We start from the raw sequence: 18,926 nt of genomic DNA on the forward strand, positions 1-18,926 counted from the left end.
TCACCCAGGAAAGTACGGTGTTTAGCTTTGGTTACTCCTTGTGTGGATTGTGTCAGTCCTCAGCCAGGTGCACAGTGGCTGTCAGAGGAGGAATGAGACTGTTCCAGGGTGAAGTGAGCAATGGGGATCTCAAGCCTGTTTTGTTTAAGGCAATCAGGTGAAAAACTGCGGTTAGAGCTGTCTGCGTTGCTTACCCTTCTGATTGCAGTGCTGCCCTCTACTTCTCTGTAATACTCACTTCTACTACTCAGTTCCGTCAAGTTTAAATTTCTGTAAATTGGTACTACACTTTGCCATTGCTTCTACTTGATTCATCATCCATTTGAAAATTCCCTGTTCAGGTCTCTCTGCTTTCTTCTCTCGCCTGTCCCCCAGAACGGTATTTGACTGCAGGGCCTGCAGAGTCTGTGTTTCCTCCTCATGGTGAGGAAAATATGGACATGAAAAACAAAGAGGTAGTGATTGTGAGAAGACGCCTGCCTTTGTGCTCATTTTCACATTCAAGTCCCTGTTGTGTGTTCTTAAATGATGTGGGTTACTCTAAGTGTTAGCAGCCCCTTGTCTGCATCCCTGTGCTCAGGAGGTGCATCAGAAGCTCTGTCTGGGCATTGCTGGTGTCAGACAAGTAACCGCAGCCCTTTCTGAAAAATAGCTGCTGGGTGAGTTATTTCCTAGGCCGTAACAGAAGGGTTTCTGGTTACATCTGCAGGAACTCAGGAGCAAACCCTGCTGACGGAAACCCTCAGAAGAAAGGGAAGACAGGAGAGAGAAGAGCAGGTCAGTAGAGTTGCGCTGCTTTACCCCAGATGGTGTCACACCTGCTGGCACAGTGACTGTGGGTATGGGTGCTCTCAGGGTGTTTTCTGATCTTTTCCAGTGTTCACCACCAGAGAGGACCTATGGCCCTAGGGGAAGGACGGCTCCCCCTTCTTTGTGCACCCCAGGATCTCATCGTGATGCATAACCTCCTGTGCAAACAGAAGTAGCCGATAGTCGAGTTCTTTAGGGAGGCTGTTGTGGGCAGGAGGAAGATCCCGGGAGCAGACTTCATTCAAGTGGTCAAAGGGGTATGGAGGGAGCAGAACGGGAGTGAACTGCTGCCACTGCCCGATGTCCTTGTGTGCAGACCTGGGGTGGTTCCAGTGGGGGAAATGGTGGCGGTTCAGCAAGGGGCACTTTCTCTTGTCTTACCCTTAGAGGACAACTCCCACAGTCTGGAAAGCTGGAGGGGAAAGGGAGAGCAGGGATATGAGAAGTGGGATGTCATTGAGGGCCAGTTGTGGGAGTGAGGGTCCCCGTTGCCTTATGGTCTCCAAAGAGAGTCACTGCTAAGTTCTGCAGCTGCCTGGATCCTGCTGCAGACACTGAACTGGCATCATGTTTCCCAGTGTCGATAGTCGACCTTTTCCCCACCAATCTCATATATATATTCCCATTGTGCTGCCATCAGCCTGTATCTGTGCAGCACTGTTTACTCTGAGCCTCCCTTCCCACAAGGTGCAGGGGACAGAGCTGTGAGGAGCACACTCAGGTCAGCGAGGGTTCAGCAGTGCAGGTGTTAACTGATAGCCTAGTCCAAGCCAAAACAAGCCATCTCACATCCTAGGGGGCTGGGAAGTTTGGCGTGTTAACAGCCAAGAGGTCTGCAGAAGGCAGCAGAAGCCTGTTAAAGCCCAGTAAAGTTGTAAATGCTTAAACCTCACCAGGTTTCTTTGTGCTGTGCTTCCCTGCAGAACACCAGAAAATCTCACCCTGCCTACCTCTGGGGCAAGCCTTGATGCTTTTGTGATCACACTGCCATTTTCTGTATTGGCTGTCCGACTGAAGTTCCCATGAGAGACAAGGACCTGGAGAATGTGGTCATTTTGTTGACTTCCTTGAAGCGAGGGACTGTTATGAGCAGTGTGAATCTGAGGGAAGGTCAGAACCTGTGGCAGGAGATCAGAAACGGACAATGCAGAGAGACCAGAAGAGGTGAGAGGAGCACAGTGTGCTGGGAGAGCATCTCAGTAACGTTCTTGATGGGAGATGCCAGAGTGGGTCCTGAATATGGGTCCCTGAGACCCTATGGCAGCCTGTAGCAGAGTGGCCAGGAGGGGACTGCTGGGGAAGAGCTTGAGAAGCCAGGGCATGTGCAATGCTGCAGTCAGCCCGATGGCCAGAGACAGGTCACTCAGTCCTTCAGGCTGGGCTCAGAGTCTGCAGCCTGAGGTGTAATGTCCTCTTCTGGAGTTTGGCAGTGAGCATCGATCCTTCAGCTGATCAGCACCAGACCCTTTCTGCAGCTGTTGGCAGCAGCTGGAAAACAGAGGTGCAGAAGACTTTGCTTTTTAAAACCTGACTCAGACCAGAAGACTGGTCATGGTACCTGTGCTGTCTTTACCTGCACTTTTCACATCTTGGAGAGAAGAGGCGTTTGGCTGCCTGTTTGTAGTGTTGTTTTGCAGGTTAAACATACTCTGTTAGCGTGGAAGAGAACTGGGCATAGACAACCAAAAGCTTCAGGCAACTGCAAAGTTGAGATGGGGGCAGTCTGTGATATTTCTGTCCGGATCAAAAGCTCAGGGGTGTTTCCATTCAAACAGTGGAGTCTGCTGGGAGCTCCAGTCTCCTGACTTCCAAACCCTGTGTCGTAAACAGTGACCAGCCACGATGTTTCTTTCTGCCACTCTCTAACGCAGTGTCTCTGGGCTTTTCCTTTGGTTGGTTTTTAATCTCTGGTAGGTGTACAAGCTCAGTTCTATCCAACCTCTTGCAGACCTGCAGCCTGCCTGCCTTCTGCTGGGGGCCAAGCCAAAGGGGTGAAGTCTCGTGCTCGTACCAAGTCCGAAGCAAAGTTCAAGCACTGAGAAGTTCCCCAGTCAGCCCTGAGCCAGAGTGCAGCTACCTGAGCTGCGACGGGTGGAAGAGCCTGGAAAACAATTCATCGGCGCGAGGCGATGGAAGAAGGTGCGGTGAATGTGGCACTTGGGATGAAGTGACACGCTGGGGTTCGTGTCTGGGTTAGTACTGTACCTGCACACTGACTAAGGCCTTGGTGTCTCGAGTTTGGGTATGGACTCTTGCAGAGTACCAAGTTAATCTGTCTGTGAATAACCACGTTGTCTCAGGGTCGGCAGGGCCTGATAAACTCCATCCAGGAAGAAATCGACGGCGAGATGGCTTATCACAATAGGTTTTGTGTAAGGGCTTCTGGAGCATCTCCCTTCCACGTTCAGTGGATCTGGGGCATAGCAAGGTTTTGGAAAAATCTGTGGAGGAGTACCCGTTGCCGTTAGGCGTAGGAACAGATCTGTGGAACATGCCAGGCATAAGATTCCCCTTTTCATCTGTGTGCTCCTAAGACCAGAACTGTACCTTTCCATCCATTCTATTAATTTTAAGGGTCTGTTGGCATTTGCAATTCGCAGCCCTGCAGAGCGGGTAAGCTGGTCCATAGGTTGGCTTTCCAGGCAAATGCAGGTGTCTCCTTTCAGACTACAGACAAACCCCTCCTGGCATAAGGGCGGTATGCTTGCTTTCTTCAGTGAAGATTCATAATGCAGTACCTGTCCTGGTCCCACTGAGACTTTAAGGGGACAGATAGCAAGGAGAGGTGGTTTCTGGTAGAGGGTGGGCTTTGGTGCATATCCAACAGCCAGGCTTGTTTGCCTCTGCTGCTGGAGTTTGGACTGTGGCTATGGCCGACTTCTGGAATGAATACGTATAATCCGTATTCCGCCACAGGCTTATAAGCCAGGCTACCATGTGAAAACCTAGGCTTCCAAATCCCCATTAACAGGAGAAACAAACAGACACAAAGAGCAAAAACCTCTATCCCTTGGTTAAAGAGGAAATGCGGAGGGTTTCCGGACTCTGGCAGCCCAAAAGGCATTGAAAGATGTAAACCCAGCAGTCATGGAAGCTCCCTCGTTAGCCCTGCCAGACTACAACAAGCCTTTTTTATTATATTTAGGTAATATGGCTCTCAGAGGTGTTAGGAGGAAGAGGGCAGGACTCCCCGCCCGTGTGACGGGGCCTTTTGTCACAATGTGCTGGGTCACATGAGGTGCGGGGGGTGGTTGCCGTGTGCCATTGCGTGCACAGTGACGTGCTTGCGGCTGTCGGCCGGGAAACCCCTCACTGGAACCCTGAGGCAGGGGTTCTGTTGGTGCCGTCGCCAGCGGTCGTGCCTGGCAGCGCTGGGTGCACGAGAGGGAGCCAAGGCTGAGCCGGGGCCGTGGAGGCCTCTCCCCATCGTCCTCCCGCCCACCAGCAGACGCCGTCGCGGAGCAGGCACCGCCTGGCCCCAGCCATGCCTGGCGTGCACTACAAGTTCTCTGCCAAACTGGACTTTGATACCATCAGCTTCCACGGCCTCCACATCTCCCTGCATGACCTCAAGTGCCAGATCATGGGCCGCGAGCAGCTGAAGGCATCCAACTGCGACCTGCAGATCACCGACGCCCAGAGCAAAGAAGGTGAGTGGGGCGGCGGGCACGGGGCCTCGGGGACCGCCCGGCTGGTGGAGTTGCAGACCACCGCATGGGGCTGCAGCCTGCGGGAGCCCCGCTCTGCTCTTTGCAGCTCAACTCAGCGTAGCGTGAGTCAGCCTGGGGCTCGTCCCGCCAGCGTGCGGGGGATCAGGAGGGCCAGCGGCACCGGGGATACGCGGGGTGGGCAGCGGTAATGCCATTCAGCCACGACCGGTAGCTGTGACTTGTGTTGAGGCCTCACAGAGCTGTTTGTTTGGGGTTGCTGTTCTGACGACGGCCTTTGGATCCGTGCTTTAGAGCAGAGCTAGGCATGGAGGAATATGTGGTTGATGGGCGACATTTAGCGCTCACAGAAGCTTTGGTGTCCTGGAATTCTTCTAGGTAAAATGCTAAAAAGGTTTGGGAGGATATCTGTGGGGATAATCAGGACCTGTTTTAAAAAGTGGGGGTGTGGGGGTTTGGCGTGCCCTCTTCCCTGCTTCCTATAGACGCGTGTTCTGTAAAGGCAGAATTCCCTTCCAAAAGCCTGTTCTCAGGAATGATGCATTTTAACTTGCCTCTATTAAATTTGATGTGAATTTCATGACCTGTCTTTTATAACAGATGTTTTCACATTATTGTGGAAGAACTGCAAACTCCGTGACTCAGGTTTCTGTAACATTCTGACTCAGAACACTTGGAGAATGTGCTGTTCTGCTTATCAGGCAAAATCAACAAACTGTAACACCAAAATGGGCGTCTGAACTGGCCTTAGATGAATAGTTTTAGGGAAGAACAGTGCTCTTGGCAGACTGTCTCTTGAAGTCAGCCGTTGCTGGAGTTCAGTGTTGCAGCACGCACTTGAGAGCTGTAGTAGTGCCACGATGTGATGTCTTCAGAAAACCTCGTGCTAACTCTGAGTGAAACCATTTGGCCTCACAGCTGCTGTCTTCAAGACTGCGCAAACTGAGCATTTCAGAGCAGACACTTCAGCAGCTTTTAAGGCTTGCCCTTCCCCGTGCCGTTTTGTTGATGTGCTAGTGTGGGGGATTTCTTTGGTTACGCCTCAGCGTGCAATTAATTCCTGGGCTGCCAGGCAGCATTGCTGTGTGGAGCCTTCCTAAAGGGTTTGGAGTTCCCCGTTTCCCTGGGTGAACTGAGGGTAAGCCGTGTGCCCATTCCAAAACCATGATGTTTCAGTGGAGCCCATGCAAGGTCTGTCTGGGAAGGAGCTGCTCGGGCTCTGTCCCCAGCAGGGCTGGGACCTCTCGGGGCTGTGCGGTCAGCGAGGTCAGTGTCCCTTGGCCAGGGGCTTAGGGCAGGTGTCTTTTAGTTCATTACCACGGGGTGTCCAGCTCGGCTTTCGCTTTCCCAGTCACACGCTGAAGTGGCAAGCCATGCCAATAAGGCATTAAGGCATCAGGCAGTCTGTGTAATCAGATTAATGACTGAAAGTATGTTAGATTTTATTGACTCATCCTTTCAAAGCAATGCAGGTGCTCTTTTGGAGCACAGTACTGTATAATCATAATGCAAATCAAAGTTCCATGAAGCATCTGGCCTACTGCACTAGCTAATTCAAGCAAGGATGAGATACCAACTGTGGTTGGGATCCTCTTTTGGTGGAAGCTGAAAATGCAGAAATAGCAGTCCAGTCTATTAATCAGGATGTTTCGAGGCAGTGCCAGCGACACAGAGGACTGGTTTGTCACAAAGTGTGCAAGTGGTGCTGATTAGAACAGAGTTGAAAAATGAGATGAGGAGAAAGCATATTTTTAAGCAGCAGGGAGAAAATGTGTTCTTGGGAAGTACCCTGTTTTCTGGTCGAGGCAGTCTGGCATGTCAGCAGTCATTTTGATCTCTTACTCTGCAGATCGCTTCCCCAGTCACGTAACAGCTGGTGAGCAAGACATCCAAGCCTAATAAAGGCTTTTCTTTGTCGTTTCGCATGTAGGCTTGCCTTCTGATGACTTCTGCTGAGCTTCTGTCCTTTATCGGAGTGAAAATACTTCTCTAGACAGTGCTCAGAGAGATGCCTTTGCAATGCTGTCAGCATCAAAATGGTGGATTAAAGCAGGCCATAAAAGAAAGTAGGAACTTTTTTCAGTAACCTGTTTATACCGTATATATGACCCAAATTATTAAAACTAGCAGATTTTTAGAATTATAGGTGAATTGAAAAATGGAATTTTTAAGTGGTGCATTAAATGTGAAGCAGTATAAATTTCAGAGCGTGGCTTGAGTTGTTTGTACTTTTTTGCAGGAAGAAGGTTGTGGATACTAATGCAGTTGTTAATTTAAGCTTTCTAAGTCATCATGAGGCAGCAGTCAAAGTAGCTGTTAACTTGCCTGCCTCCACTCGTTCCTTGAAATACTTCTTTCCTGACTGTTCTGTCTCTTCTGCTCCTGACTTTACTATAACATCCAAATCTTCCTTTGCTTTTGCAAGCTTGCTGAATTGAATCCTTAGTTTTAATCTCAGGTCAGATTGAGAAAAGCCCAGTAGCCACTCACTGTCCGTCACTGGCAGTAAAACAAGTTTTGTGCTCAAAGGGAGTAGGAATCACCCATGTTGTTACCTCCAGCTTGCTGAGTATTTCTGTTGGAGCTCTGCTTGGACACGTGTGAAAAGTCGCCTTGTTGCGCAGGAGGTCACTGCTCACTTTGCAGAGGTTGAGGTGTGTGGTGAGGCCGAGGGACGCTACTTTGTAGGTCCTGGGAGTTGCCAAGTCTCTGCCAGGGGATGCTGCTGCCCTCGGGGAACAGGTTCCTGCTGGGAGATGCCAGTAGGCAGATTACAAGGAATGGCTGCTGACAGTGCTTTAAAATATTTAGTCATATCCAGCTATCCTCATATATTCAGTCTCTTTCTCGGAGAGGTGCTACCCTTTGTAGTCATCCGCAGAACAACCACCATCCTCAGTCCGGCACAGGCACAGCAAACTCCTGTCTTTTTGTGGAGCCGCTGTTGCTTATCCTCCGTCTCTGGAATCTCAGTCCAGTGGTTTGTGGTGTGGACCAAAAGGAGTGCTCTGTGTGACTCCGTTCAGCAGGTAGAAGCAGCTGCTTTGGGCTTTGAGAACTGCAGCTGGCACGATCTCCTGGCAGTGGTTTGTCTGGGCCCGACAGCTGTTTGAGCTCCTGCTCCATCACACAGCCCCAGGGCAGGCCTTTCTTGACAGTGGCTGTGTGGTGGTGAGATTTTCCTTTTGAGAAGAGCTCCAGCTGTTGGCTTCAGGCTAGCACTTCTGTAAAAGCTTCTGTTTTTGTCATTAGTAGTCCTTTCTCCTATGATTTGAAACTGCTCCAAAGTCCCGAGGAAGCTTGCTGTTCGGCTCCGTAGGGGTTAAGATCAGAAATTAGTTTTGTCTCAAAGATTTCCCAGTTTTCTGAAGAAGGATTCCATCATTTGGAAATAGAAGTAAAATTTTCATTTCGTTGTTGAAATACTGTCTTCTGATAGGTATGTTTTGGTCTGAGAGAGGTTCCTGCCTGTAGGAATAATATGCTGAAAAATGGAGTGTAAATTGTGAAATATTCCTGTTCTGTGTGTGATCACTGAGTAAAACCACCCTGACGGAGCTTGACTAGACATACATCATCTTTGGTTTTCAGAGTATCGTTCCGATTCGTCTGTCAGGGTAAGGGCTTTTGATATTGAAGACCGTCGGCAGATTACAGGGAATGGCTGCTGACAGTGCTTTAGAAGATTTAATCTTATCCAGCTTGTGTAAGAACAAGATAAACACTGTTCTCGTGGAGAGGCCTTTGCATTTTAAGCTTATTCAGTCGAAGTGTCACAGGTAGTGTTTTTTTTTGTTTGGGCTTTATATAAAAGGTCACAAGGCTTCCCTCCTCTGCAGAAGACTAGCGTGGTGAAAGCCAAGGCAAAGCATGGAGAGCTTCAGGCACACTCTGTTTTCGAAAGGCTGTTAAAGCCTGTCTTTGTAAGTGATTTAGTTTGAGTGTCTCTGCTCTGCGAAAAGTGAATCGAAAGAATTCACATCCCTTTGGTTAATTCAAACTAGACGATTAGCTTAAGAGGGGAGAGACAGCTTTACTTTGAGCCAATTCTGCCTTCCTTGTGAAAGCAAGCTGAAAAAAGCCCCAACAAAAAAAAGCCTCTGTGATTCAAATCCTAGCACTGCAGTTTCATTACTGTCCTGGTTTTAGCTTGGATAGAGTTAATCTTCCTCCCAGTAGCTGCTGTGCTTTGGATTTAGTAGGAGAACAGTGCTGACAATGCGGATGTTTTCAGTCATTGCTATGAAGTCAGGGACTTTTCCAGTCTCCCATGCTCAGCTGACAAGCAGGTGCGCAGGAGCTGGGAGGGAGCACAGCCAGCCCAAGCTGGGCAGCGGAAATATTCCATGCCAGGGATGGCACGCTCAATTTGTAAGGGTGGCTAGCAGGGGGGTAGGCATCCTTTTTCTTTAATTCGCTTTTCTATGAGTTGGCATCCTCTCCTGTCTGGGAGTTCGAACTTTTGCAGGAGTTTGGTCTTCAGCAGGAATTTTGCAAAATTCATGAAATCTGCAAGTTCCAGGTTCTGTGATCGCTGCTGGGGAACTGGCTGGGAATCGGTCATTAGGTGGTGGGAACATTGTATTGTATAGAGTTTGTTTTGCATATTCAGTAGCAGTAGTAGCTGTAGTATTTCCTTTGTTGTCTTATTAAACTGTCTTTATCTCAGCCCCTGAGTTTCCCCTTCTGTCCATTTCTGCTCCCCATCACACTGGGGGGGAAGGGGAGGAGTGAGCGAGCGGCTGTCGGGACCTCGTTGCTGGCTGCTGCGTTAAACCCCAACAGTTTCCGTTGAAATGTGAAGCACTGCCCAGCTGATAAGTGTGGCTGTTGACGGATTAAGCTCGCAGAAGCAGAGTTGGCAGGCTCTCCTCTCTGTTCTGTCAGTCCTGAGCACTGGCAGCAGAAGGAAATCACTTTTAGTGAACACCTTGGAAGGCAATGGCACAGAGCTTCATGCTTTAGCCAAGCGCCTGTTTTGTTGCAGGGCAAGCCAGTCAGATGTTACAATCTGGTTTCTGCAGGGGAGACCTTGTTTTTCTCCAAAGATCTACTGGTTTTGTAGCCTACCAGAAGCAAAAGCAACTGAATCTCCATCAGGAAAGAACTTCATGCATTAGCAGACTCTCTTTTTGTGACCTCTGAGACCCTTTTGTTGTTGGCATTGAAACTACTTTTAAAAAAAAGAAAAAGATTTTGCTGCTTGTGTTTGATGATCAAACCCAAAGATTACTTGAAATGTACTGTTAGTGTGTTTGAGACAACAAAAGCGTGATGTTACATATAAAATGTTGCTTTCATAGCTGTAAAGGTATTCTCTGAAGTGCTATGTAATTACATACGAATATACATTCCTATGAATTCACAAAGGTTTTTTTTCTGAATTCATGTTTTTTTCAGAATACACTGACGATAATGCCCTGATTCCGAAGAACTCATCAGTTATTGTCAGAAGAATCCCTGCCAGAGGACTCAGAGCTATCAGCAAAACACATGCTGCGTAGGTATCTGTAAAGCATTGCCTGCTCGGTTAGGGGTTTCAGGGTGTTAACTTGGTTTATGGACGTCAGTTCACAGAGGCGTTCAGGTTGTACCTCTCCTGCTAAAGCTGCTGTTAGGTTTTGGTGGAATGAGGTGGATTTTAACCTGTGTCCACCAAAGCAGACAGACATTTTTAGGCCTGCTGGGACATGGGGTTCAAACTCCAACAATGGTAACTTTTAAGATGATGCTGTTGGGTTTGTTCTTGGGCTTGATTGTTCTGAGACCCAAGCTGTAGATCCCGTTTCCTCTGTGTGGAGAGATTCCTTATTCTCTGTGTTTGCTTTTACTGCTTTTGTAGTAGAGAGAGAGAGGCATTTGCATTGTAGTGTAAACTTACCATCTGCTCCATCCTCCAAAGAGTCTGATTCTCAGTGTTTGACTAGTTCTTGCATTTGGGGGAGGGGGGTGGGATATGGCAAGTGTTCTTACGCCCCAAATCTGGGTATTTTTGCACACGAGCCTATAGAGGAAAGACCAAGGCTTGCCAGCTGGTGACCCGTGCAAACAAGAAGTTTAGAACTCTTAGAGTAATTTGTGATGAAGTAGACATGTGACTTAGGGGTTTTGTTTTAGTTGCGCTGCATGTCCCAAGAGAGACCAGTTTCTGGATACAAATACATTTCGACATTCACTAGACTATCAGAACACATTGTTTTGGTTTTCAGGTTCTGTAATCTGCTTTCACTGCTTTAAGCTGGGTACAAGTGCTTTATTTTAACTTCTGATCACCTTTATTTCTTCTTCCAGAAGTCGAACTGAGCCAGGGAGTGGAACATCAAAAGCAGTACGTAAAAAACCAATCTCACACTTTTTTTCTGTAAAACTGCATTTAATTCTAAACGGTGTAGCCTTGTGCTAATTTTCCACACATTGCCTTAAAACATGGTATATGCTGTAAATGCACTGTATTCGATTCAGCATAGTAAAAGCTGAGGAATGCCATCACTGGCACAGTTCTAATGTGAATATTGGTATTTGTGCCTACTGATGCATTGTATTTCATATTGAATATGCTGGAATACTTCCTGTATGATTTTGTGTTGCACAGATAATGCAGGATCATTTTTAGATCACATAGGTTCGAGGTTTGCACAGCTGAGCGTGGTGCCATGTTCTACACCTGTCTGTCTGTAGCTGGTTAAATGAACGCTTGCATAGCTTGTTGTGTGCTTTTTGTTTCTTGCAAGAAGAATTGTTTGGAGTGTATTTTTTTCCATTTTCATGTTGTATCACTTAGCTTTTGTTTTTAAATACTTTTTTTTTGCCTAATGTTTTTTGACAATGTTATCAAAAACCATGGAGAACCTATTATTGTTAAACCTGGTGTCCTGTTTCTTACTTCTACCTTGGGGGTTCAAACAAATACAAACCCCAACTTACCTGATATGTTTTGAGGCCAGTTCTTGCAGCTAAATGATTTCTTTTCACGTCCTTAAAAAGTGGGTATTTGTTCTTAAGCCTGTGTAATTGAAATGATATTGTTTGGGCCCCGCTGAGTACATCAATGTCTTTCATAGATTGGCGTGAATGTAAATGGGATTATCACGTTCTGCATCTAATCTTTCCACTTTATCTGATGAAGCAGTTTAGTTTCACAGTTTGCCTGCAAATGAAAGCATATAAAGCAGAATGTACAAATTCTGGCAGCAGGTTAGAGCCTGGTGCTTTTGTGGGTAAGAGCCCTGTCCTTTTTCCTAACTTCTGCCTGCTGTCCGTTTTTGGGTGTGGGTGACTTCAGGGTTGGACGCTGCTTTAATTTCCCAAAGGTTCAGCCTTTCTTTAGTATGCCACCGCTTTGAAGATATATTTGGAAAAGGGGCAGCATTGCTCTTCAGGTTTCAAAGCACTGTCGTTCTGCTGCTGAAATAGAAACAAGTAACACAAGGAAATATCGAACTGGTAATGGTCTAGACCTTGATTTGCCATTTGGCTCGACGACTATGTGTAACTATGCATGTCAAAACAGCCCTTATGGTAAAAAACTTACTATGTGGTGATTTGTATTTTTCATCTTTATTTGAAGTATGACTGCTTTTTCTTCACTAGAATCATGTGAGGCATTACACTAACCCTGGATCACTGGATCTGATCACTTGATTAGCTGTTAGGATAATTTAAATCAGAAACTCATGAACTCTGGGTCTATGTTCTCTGAAGAATACAGCCTCTGATTTCCTTGCAATGGTATGCAATCAACTTCATATGGAAAACTTTTTGTATGTAGGTCTAAAAACACCAAGTCTAAACCTGACTTCTGCAATTCTACCACTGGTGGGTTCAAATTCCTTTTTGGACATCAGTGCCTCTCTATTGTGACTTTGAGTAAGTTGAACTGGCCCTCGTAGTTAATTTCATGCATTTACATAAACCACGTTTATGGTATTTGATATAATTCAGATGGGGTTTTATTTCTTGAAAACAGTATTTTTCTCTTTGTTTACTGCCATGCCTATAAAGACAAGTCCCAAGCTCATAAATAAAGTTCACATTCTTTTAGCCTCGCGTGTTCCCTGGCATGTCCGTATTACCTTTCGAAGGAGCATTTTCCCATAAGCTAACAGAGACGTCTCAGAAAAAAACAACAAAAAAACAACCAAACAATCCTGGAGCGGGAGAGAAGACTTAGTGTGAGATAGAACTAATGAAAGGTAGTGAAGGACAAAGCAAAACCATGCCCTTCTTGTTCGCTCTGACTGTCCCTGATTTGGGTTGTCAAGCCAAGGTGCAAGCCGTGCGTCTCTCTTTACAAGTCCCCTCTCCCTCTTGCACTGTAAAAGCGCTGCAGCCTCAGGTGCTGCTAGTGCTGGAGACACAACTAGCTTTATTCTTAAAGTTAGCTCAGGTCTTAGTCTAAAGTGTGGGGTTTGGGGTTTTTGTTTGTTTGTTTGTTTTTAATACACATATTTCTGTACACATTTCCAAGGAGAACCTGCATCTTAGTGTGGTAGGAAGAAGTCACTGGACAGCTTGTCAATTACTGTAGAACAGTAAAGCAGCAAAATTAAAAGGAGTTACGATGTTTTTTAGAAGAGCATGCACAAGAACTTATACTTTGAACATTTCTTCCTTGTCTTGCTCTTCTGTTAGCTATCATTCTACACTTCCAAATGTGCGCTGCTGTCCCACTGTTACTACAGCCAGAGCGAGGAAGTGGATACTTGTTGATTTAGTGTTCCTATTTCAGACTGCGAGGATCTCGAGGTGGTATTTGTCCTCAGAGGCTGCAGAAATGCAGAGAGTCCTGGCCATTGTCTGAGCGCTTGTCAAGCACAACGGTGATCCTTCCTGGCTGAAGTTTGAGTGCAGTCAGGCTATCAGGTTTTAGGAAAGCACTGTAATCTAAATGTAGCCCTCCAGCAGTGAGGTTAGCCTTTTCCTCCTATTTTCTGTGCCCCTTCCCACTCGCTTTATGTCAGTTCCTTTTTAGCCTTCTGTTGGAAATGGGAGTTAATATATTGACTGTTGATTTTGGGTGTTTGGGGTTTTTTTCAAATTCTTCTGCAGTATTTTCTTAAGGTTGTATACAGCTTTCGCAGAGATGTTTTTTCTACTTGACTGATTGGAGGAACTGGCAGGAAATACTATAGTAGAAATTTCAAGGGAAAAAAGGCACAAGATTGTGGGATCATTGGAAGATGGCTGTTGGACAAACACAGTAAATAGTACCCAAGTTACCTATTTTCTGATTTTGAGAACTGTTTAGTAGAAAGGAGTGCTATTACCTCCTTTAAGAAATTAGACCATATCCTGCAGGCCACATAACAACTGCTTCCTGGCAAAAAACGCAAACTAGGTAATAGTTTATGAACAGCTGTGTTTCAATTACTGGTCAAGAGGAGACTGTTCAATGCTAGACTCCAACAGAGAGCTTTCCTAATTTCTTGTTTGCTTCTGAAAAACCACAGAATTATAATGGTTGTGCTTCCGTGAGAGAACATAGGCCTGTCTTTCCACATGTAAAAAGCAGTGTCATGTGGAGCGTGAAGCTTCAAAATACACGATCCGGCTTCCTTTTTAACAGAACTAGGTACAAAATGTTCTGAAGAGAAGGGAAGTCGAATCCTCTGGTCAGTCTTGAGATGGAAAGACGGTCTCTTTTTGCCGTTCTGCATGTGATTTGAGTGTCTTTCTGGCATCGTTTTACCAGTGTAAGCTGTACTGCTGCTGGTGGCATAATGGAATTCAATATCCTGGAAAAACAACCAGATAAGTGTTACCCTTGGAAAAACTGCACTTTGATGTTAGTTCTCAATAAACACCGCAGCCCTCAAGCGGCCTGAGGACTTCATTCCTGCAGCTGCTCCAGTAGGTAGCTGGGAGAGAGGAGTGTGGTTGCAATGGAGAGAAAAATTCCAGGATTGTGCTCTGAATCCATGCTTTCATCATCATTAAAAACTGGTTTTGGTCTGACAGCAAGGAGAATAAGATTAAATTCTCACACTTTCCAAACCAATTTGGGCAGTATGGCCCGTGGTCTAATAAAATACAGGAAATCAGTTTTCTCAGTTTTTATAGGCTACTCTGTCATGGGAAACACATTTATTTCAACACTTCGAGCAGTTTGTTTTTTTCTAGACAAAGTGGTGGGTTACTTTTATGGCTAATGTTTCGGATTGGTGCTTTTATTGGGGTTTTGTGGGGTACGGTGAGTTTGGCATTTTTACACTTACTGGCAGGAGGGGCAGCGTTCATGTCTCAGGGCTGATATGCCTGGACTTTGTTTTGACAGGCAGCTACTGTGTGCTTAGAAGCCTAACCTTGTGCATTTATGAATGATGAGACATTAACCGATTCATTTAAAAACTACACTGAAAAAAAGTTTCCTGAAGTGACGCTTCCTTCTCAAATAAACTTAATTTTTTTAAAATCCCTTTTAGCTGAATATTGACAGCTGCCTTACTCCTTTGACTTTTAAGCAGTGTTGAGCATTTGGCAAGGGTCTCTCTCCGAGATATTCTGGAGGAATGAGTAGATCTCAAGTGGCTTTGGTTGTTTTAGTTTCTTCTCCTTCATCACATCGGCACTCTCAGGCTGTCAAAGGTTTGGACTTTGTTTGGAACAAGTACAAATCACACCAAGTTGGAAATGCCTCTTTCAGTGACGCTCAGAGGATATAGTGCAGACTTTCAGACTACAGCAGAGGTTAACTATTGTTGTGTTTTGGTTGTAGAACTTCAAAATGTGTTTCATTTTTTGTGAACAGGTTGATGACTCTTCTGCATCTCTTCCTCTGGCCCAGCTTATTAAGGTACATATATATTCTTGTCAAATCCTTAAAAATCAAAAGAGTTTCCTTCATATTTTTAAATCTTATACTGTGATCTATAGCTGGATCACTGTTTCAATCTGAACACAACATTACTTTCATTTATAATAGTTTAAAATATTTATTTGAATCTTAAAATATGAGTATCTTTTGACACTGTCCTTTAAAGAGAAGCTCCCACTTTGGGAAGGTAGAAGGTGAGCACCTTGTCAGACTCAACGTGATGTGGCACTATTACTCATCTTCAAGACACAAAGAAGAAGAACCTCAGATGCCGTTTACCGTTTCTAACACTTTTCATTATTTTGCATTGGAAACTACCACAATTCTCAGCGAAGAATTCAATTCCTGTAAGTTGTGGACATTTCGGTGGGGTTTGCAAGAACCAAAACAGAGGCGTTTCTGTAACACAGACAACAGCGCTGTCGCGAAACCTGTCTGTGGTTCTGTAAACTCCTGTGAAGTTTGGCTCTAAAATGTGAAACACTGCCCAAGTGGTGTACACATTTCAGCTTTCTGGAAAATGCAAATATTTCCAAAAAGTGCAGGAACATAAGATAAAGCAGCTCAAAACTGTTACGTACTTGACCTCTTCAGTGCAGACCGGCTTAGTGTGGAGGCAGTGTGTTACAGTCAAAAGTTTTCTGGTTTATTATTACTGTGTATTAAAGGGCATACTTGAATTGTGGTCTATTCCTAGAAATATTTTGTGGGTTTTGGATGTCTTCTGGAAACTCTTTGGGTTCCAACAAATTAGTCAGGTATCCATAAAGTTTTCTGTAAGAGTTCATGGAAATGATTTCAAAGATGTTGGTCTGGATTATGTTACTGTTCAGAAAAAATTGTGTGTATGAAACAACCATTTAATACAACGCTGAAACGAGTGGGCACTTTTCTGAATGAACGCGTATAAAACCAAACCCACGAGTGACTGATCTCAGTGATAGGTGCTTGAAGGTCCAGACCATTTACAGTCGCTCCCTTAGAGCCTGCTTGTATCTGGAATCACAGAATCACAGAATAGTAGGGGTTGGAAGGGACCTCTGTGGTTCATCTAGTCCAACCCTCCTGCCGAAGCAGGGTCACCCAGAGAAGGCTGCACAGGATCTTGTCCAGGCGGGGCTGGAATATCTCCAGAGAAGGAGACTCCACAACCTCCCTGGGCAGCCTGTTCCAGGGCTCCGTCACCCTCGGAGGGAAGAAGTTCTTCCTCGTGTTCAGACGGAACTTCCTGTGCCTCACTTTGTGCCCATTGCCCCTTGTCCTGTCACTGGGCACCACTGAAAAGAGCTTGGCCCCATCCTCCTGACACCCACCCTTCAGATATTTGAACAAAGAGGACTTTAAAACAAATCAGCTGGCTTCACTGATTTGAAGATCTAGTTCTGCATAAGGCTCTATTACAATTTGTATATTAAAAGGGCACAATCAACTGGAAGAAAGTGCAGGTTTTTCTTACAGTAGTTCAAGAAGTTAGCAGGGGGGGAGCTTGGTCAAATTTCTACTGAAAAGAATCTTTTGTCTTGCTGAGTGACTTTAAAAAACTTGATTGTTTTTAATGCTTCCGTGTCTGAAGCTGAATTTCATCAAGCAGAAACAACTGCCCCGACTCTTCAGCTGGGTGTCCTTTCAATGCCATAAAATGGAAATAAGGATACTTGCATACGTCTTTCTCAGTGAAATGTGCAGTGGATGTCTTCTCCTTCAAATAGTCTGGGGCTTAAAAACCGGTTTAAAAACACTGAATACTACAGGTTTTTCTACACACAGGTTCAGTCCACTCGGAATAGAATTGGATTGGTTACACAAGTCCTTCTGTAAGGCCCGAACAGAGCCTAAGGACTGGAGTGCCCAAGAATGCTCCTGTCAAGTAGATTGACAGGTACACAAAGACCATGCTGTGGCGTGAGGACTCCCCAGAACATCTCCAGGACAACTCTCTTTTGTAGAAGCAGCTGTCTTCATGCCCCCCACCTAGCGCTGTGCTGTTCTTTGCAGGATGGGATGAGTGATGTTGTCTTTGCTGTGTGGGCTGAAATGTGTTTCCAGTGTGTGTGCCAATAACTGTCTGCTCAACAGACTGCCAACCTGGCTGCGGCCAATGCTTCCGAAGAGGATAAAATAAAGGCCATGATGGTGCAGTCTTGCCAGGAGTACGATCCCATCAAGTAAGTGTTGAGAATGCCAAATCTTTTCTTTGGAGATTATGGAAAGGTTGTAGAGATGTTTGTTTTAGCAAGAGAGACATAGCATACCTTTTTCTTTTTTTCCCCAAAAATCTCCAGTTACATGAAAAGACCCGTGGGTCCACCTCCATCATCGTTCCCTTGCCGTTACTACGGAAAACCAGGCCACTATAGAAGGAACTGCCCGACAAGTGGGGTAAGGTGGTGGGGGACTGTTGCGGTGGGAACGAGGACTCGACCAATATGATCCATAACAGTCACCTTTATTAGCAGAGAATCTTTATTATATGGACAGCACTCGGTACAGCACTCGGTTGTGACTGGTCACTATTCATAGAGCGTCTATTAATAGAACACCCGGATTATATAGGCAGAACTTGACTATGATTGGTTACTATTCATAGAACGTCTGTTTACCCGCAGCTGGCCTTGGGGCATCTGTTTATCCACAGCCGGCCTCTCGATGGCCTTGAGGCCTGTGCTGCTGCAGAGCGATCAAGTCCATATTCAGAGTGTCTGGGCTGCTCACAATATGTCCCTGTTCTTCCAGAAATCCCACAGGGGACCTCTGGTGTTGCTCGGGTTTTCATATTTTCACCTTGGCAGTCACAGGGCAAATGCACGAAGACTCCTGTTAAGAATTGTTTCTCTTGGGGTGAAGTACAGAGGTTCTAGGGCAGTGTTGCAAAGCTCCTCAAAATTCAAGGGAAACCTGGAATGATAAAAGCAAAATTTTCTTTCTTCTGGATCATAGACATTAAAGATGAGCACAGATCTTTCTTGGTTAATTTTCATGCCTATTTTTATCTATTTCACTATTACTGTAAATTTTTCTGGTTTGAGCTCTTTTTAATGACAGTTCATGGTTTCCAGTGTTCCGTATAAAACCAAGATGATTCTGTTGACCCCATCCACTGAATATTTGCGTGTTTTAATTACACAAGTCTCTGCTTGAGTTTTCATGCCACTGAACGTTAGTCACTGACTGTACACGCGTGAGGTGTGAATCCAGCCCTCGTATAGGGACGGAGAACAGAAGTTTCTCCGGTGACCGATTCAGGGCACGGAATTGAGCTCTGGCTCTGAGCTGCGCTTTGGAGGAGGAGCGGGTTTGTGTCTCTCCCCTGCGTGGATGGTGAGCTCAGGGATATTTCACGCTTAAGGAACCTGAAGTTAAGCCAAAGAGTGTCGACTGAGTGCAAACCACTGCTCAAGCCTTCGGAACATCCTGGCTATATTCATTTAGGAAAAGAAGTATTTTAGCTGAGCAACCCCTACGCTAGGTGAAAGGAGAGGATTACAGGCTTTTGCTGCTTCAAATCAACATTGAAAGGTCATTTGAAGTGTGGGCCTTAAGATGAGATATGTCTGCATTTCTTTTCTGAATAGGACAAAAATTTTGTGCCTGCTCCCAGAATGAGAAGGAGCACAGGAATTCCGAGGAGTTTCCTG

At 45.7% G+C, this 18,926-nt stretch overlaps 2 protein-coding genes across 2 annotated transcripts in view; one reads left to right on the forward strand and one right to left on the reverse strand.

Moving 5' to 3' along the window:
- Positions 1 to 3,303, reverse strand: part of LOC142360181 (MAP kinase-interacting serine/threonine-protein kinase 2-like) — a 28,175-nt gene extending 24,872 nt beyond the window's left edge. Inside the window, 2 exon segments of the mRNA XM_075412419.1 lie at positions 3,016 to 3,086; positions 3,266 to 3,303. Coding sequence (XP_075268534.1) covers positions 3,016 to 3,086; positions 3,266 to 3,303 — 109 coding nt within the window.
- Positions 3,304 to 4,294: 991 nt separating this feature from the next.
- LOC142360182 (E3 ubiquitin-protein ligase RBBP6-like) lies at positions 4,295 to 18,560 on the forward strand. The gene is made up of 7 exons (XM_075412420.1): positions 4,295 to 4,460; positions 9,879 to 9,978; positions 10,770 to 10,806; positions 15,226 to 15,270; positions 17,368 to 17,456; positions 17,574 to 17,670; positions 18,498 to 18,560. Exons 1-7 carry the CDS (start codon positions 4,295 to 4,297, stop codon positions 18,558 to 18,560), a joined length of 597 nt encoding a protein of 198 aa, XP_075268535.1.
- The last annotated feature ends 366 nt before the right edge of the window (positions 18,561 to 18,926 follow it).

This window comes from Opisthocomus hoazin, unplaced genomic scaffold (assembly GCF_030867145.1).
Source record: "Opisthocomus hoazin isolate bOpiHoa1 unplaced genomic scaffold, bOpiHoa1.hap1 HAP1_SCAFFOLD_53, whole genome shotgun sequence".
NCBI classification, from domain to species: Eukaryota; Metazoa; Chordata; class Aves; order Opisthocomiformes; family Opisthocomidae; genus Opisthocomus; species Opisthocomus hoazin.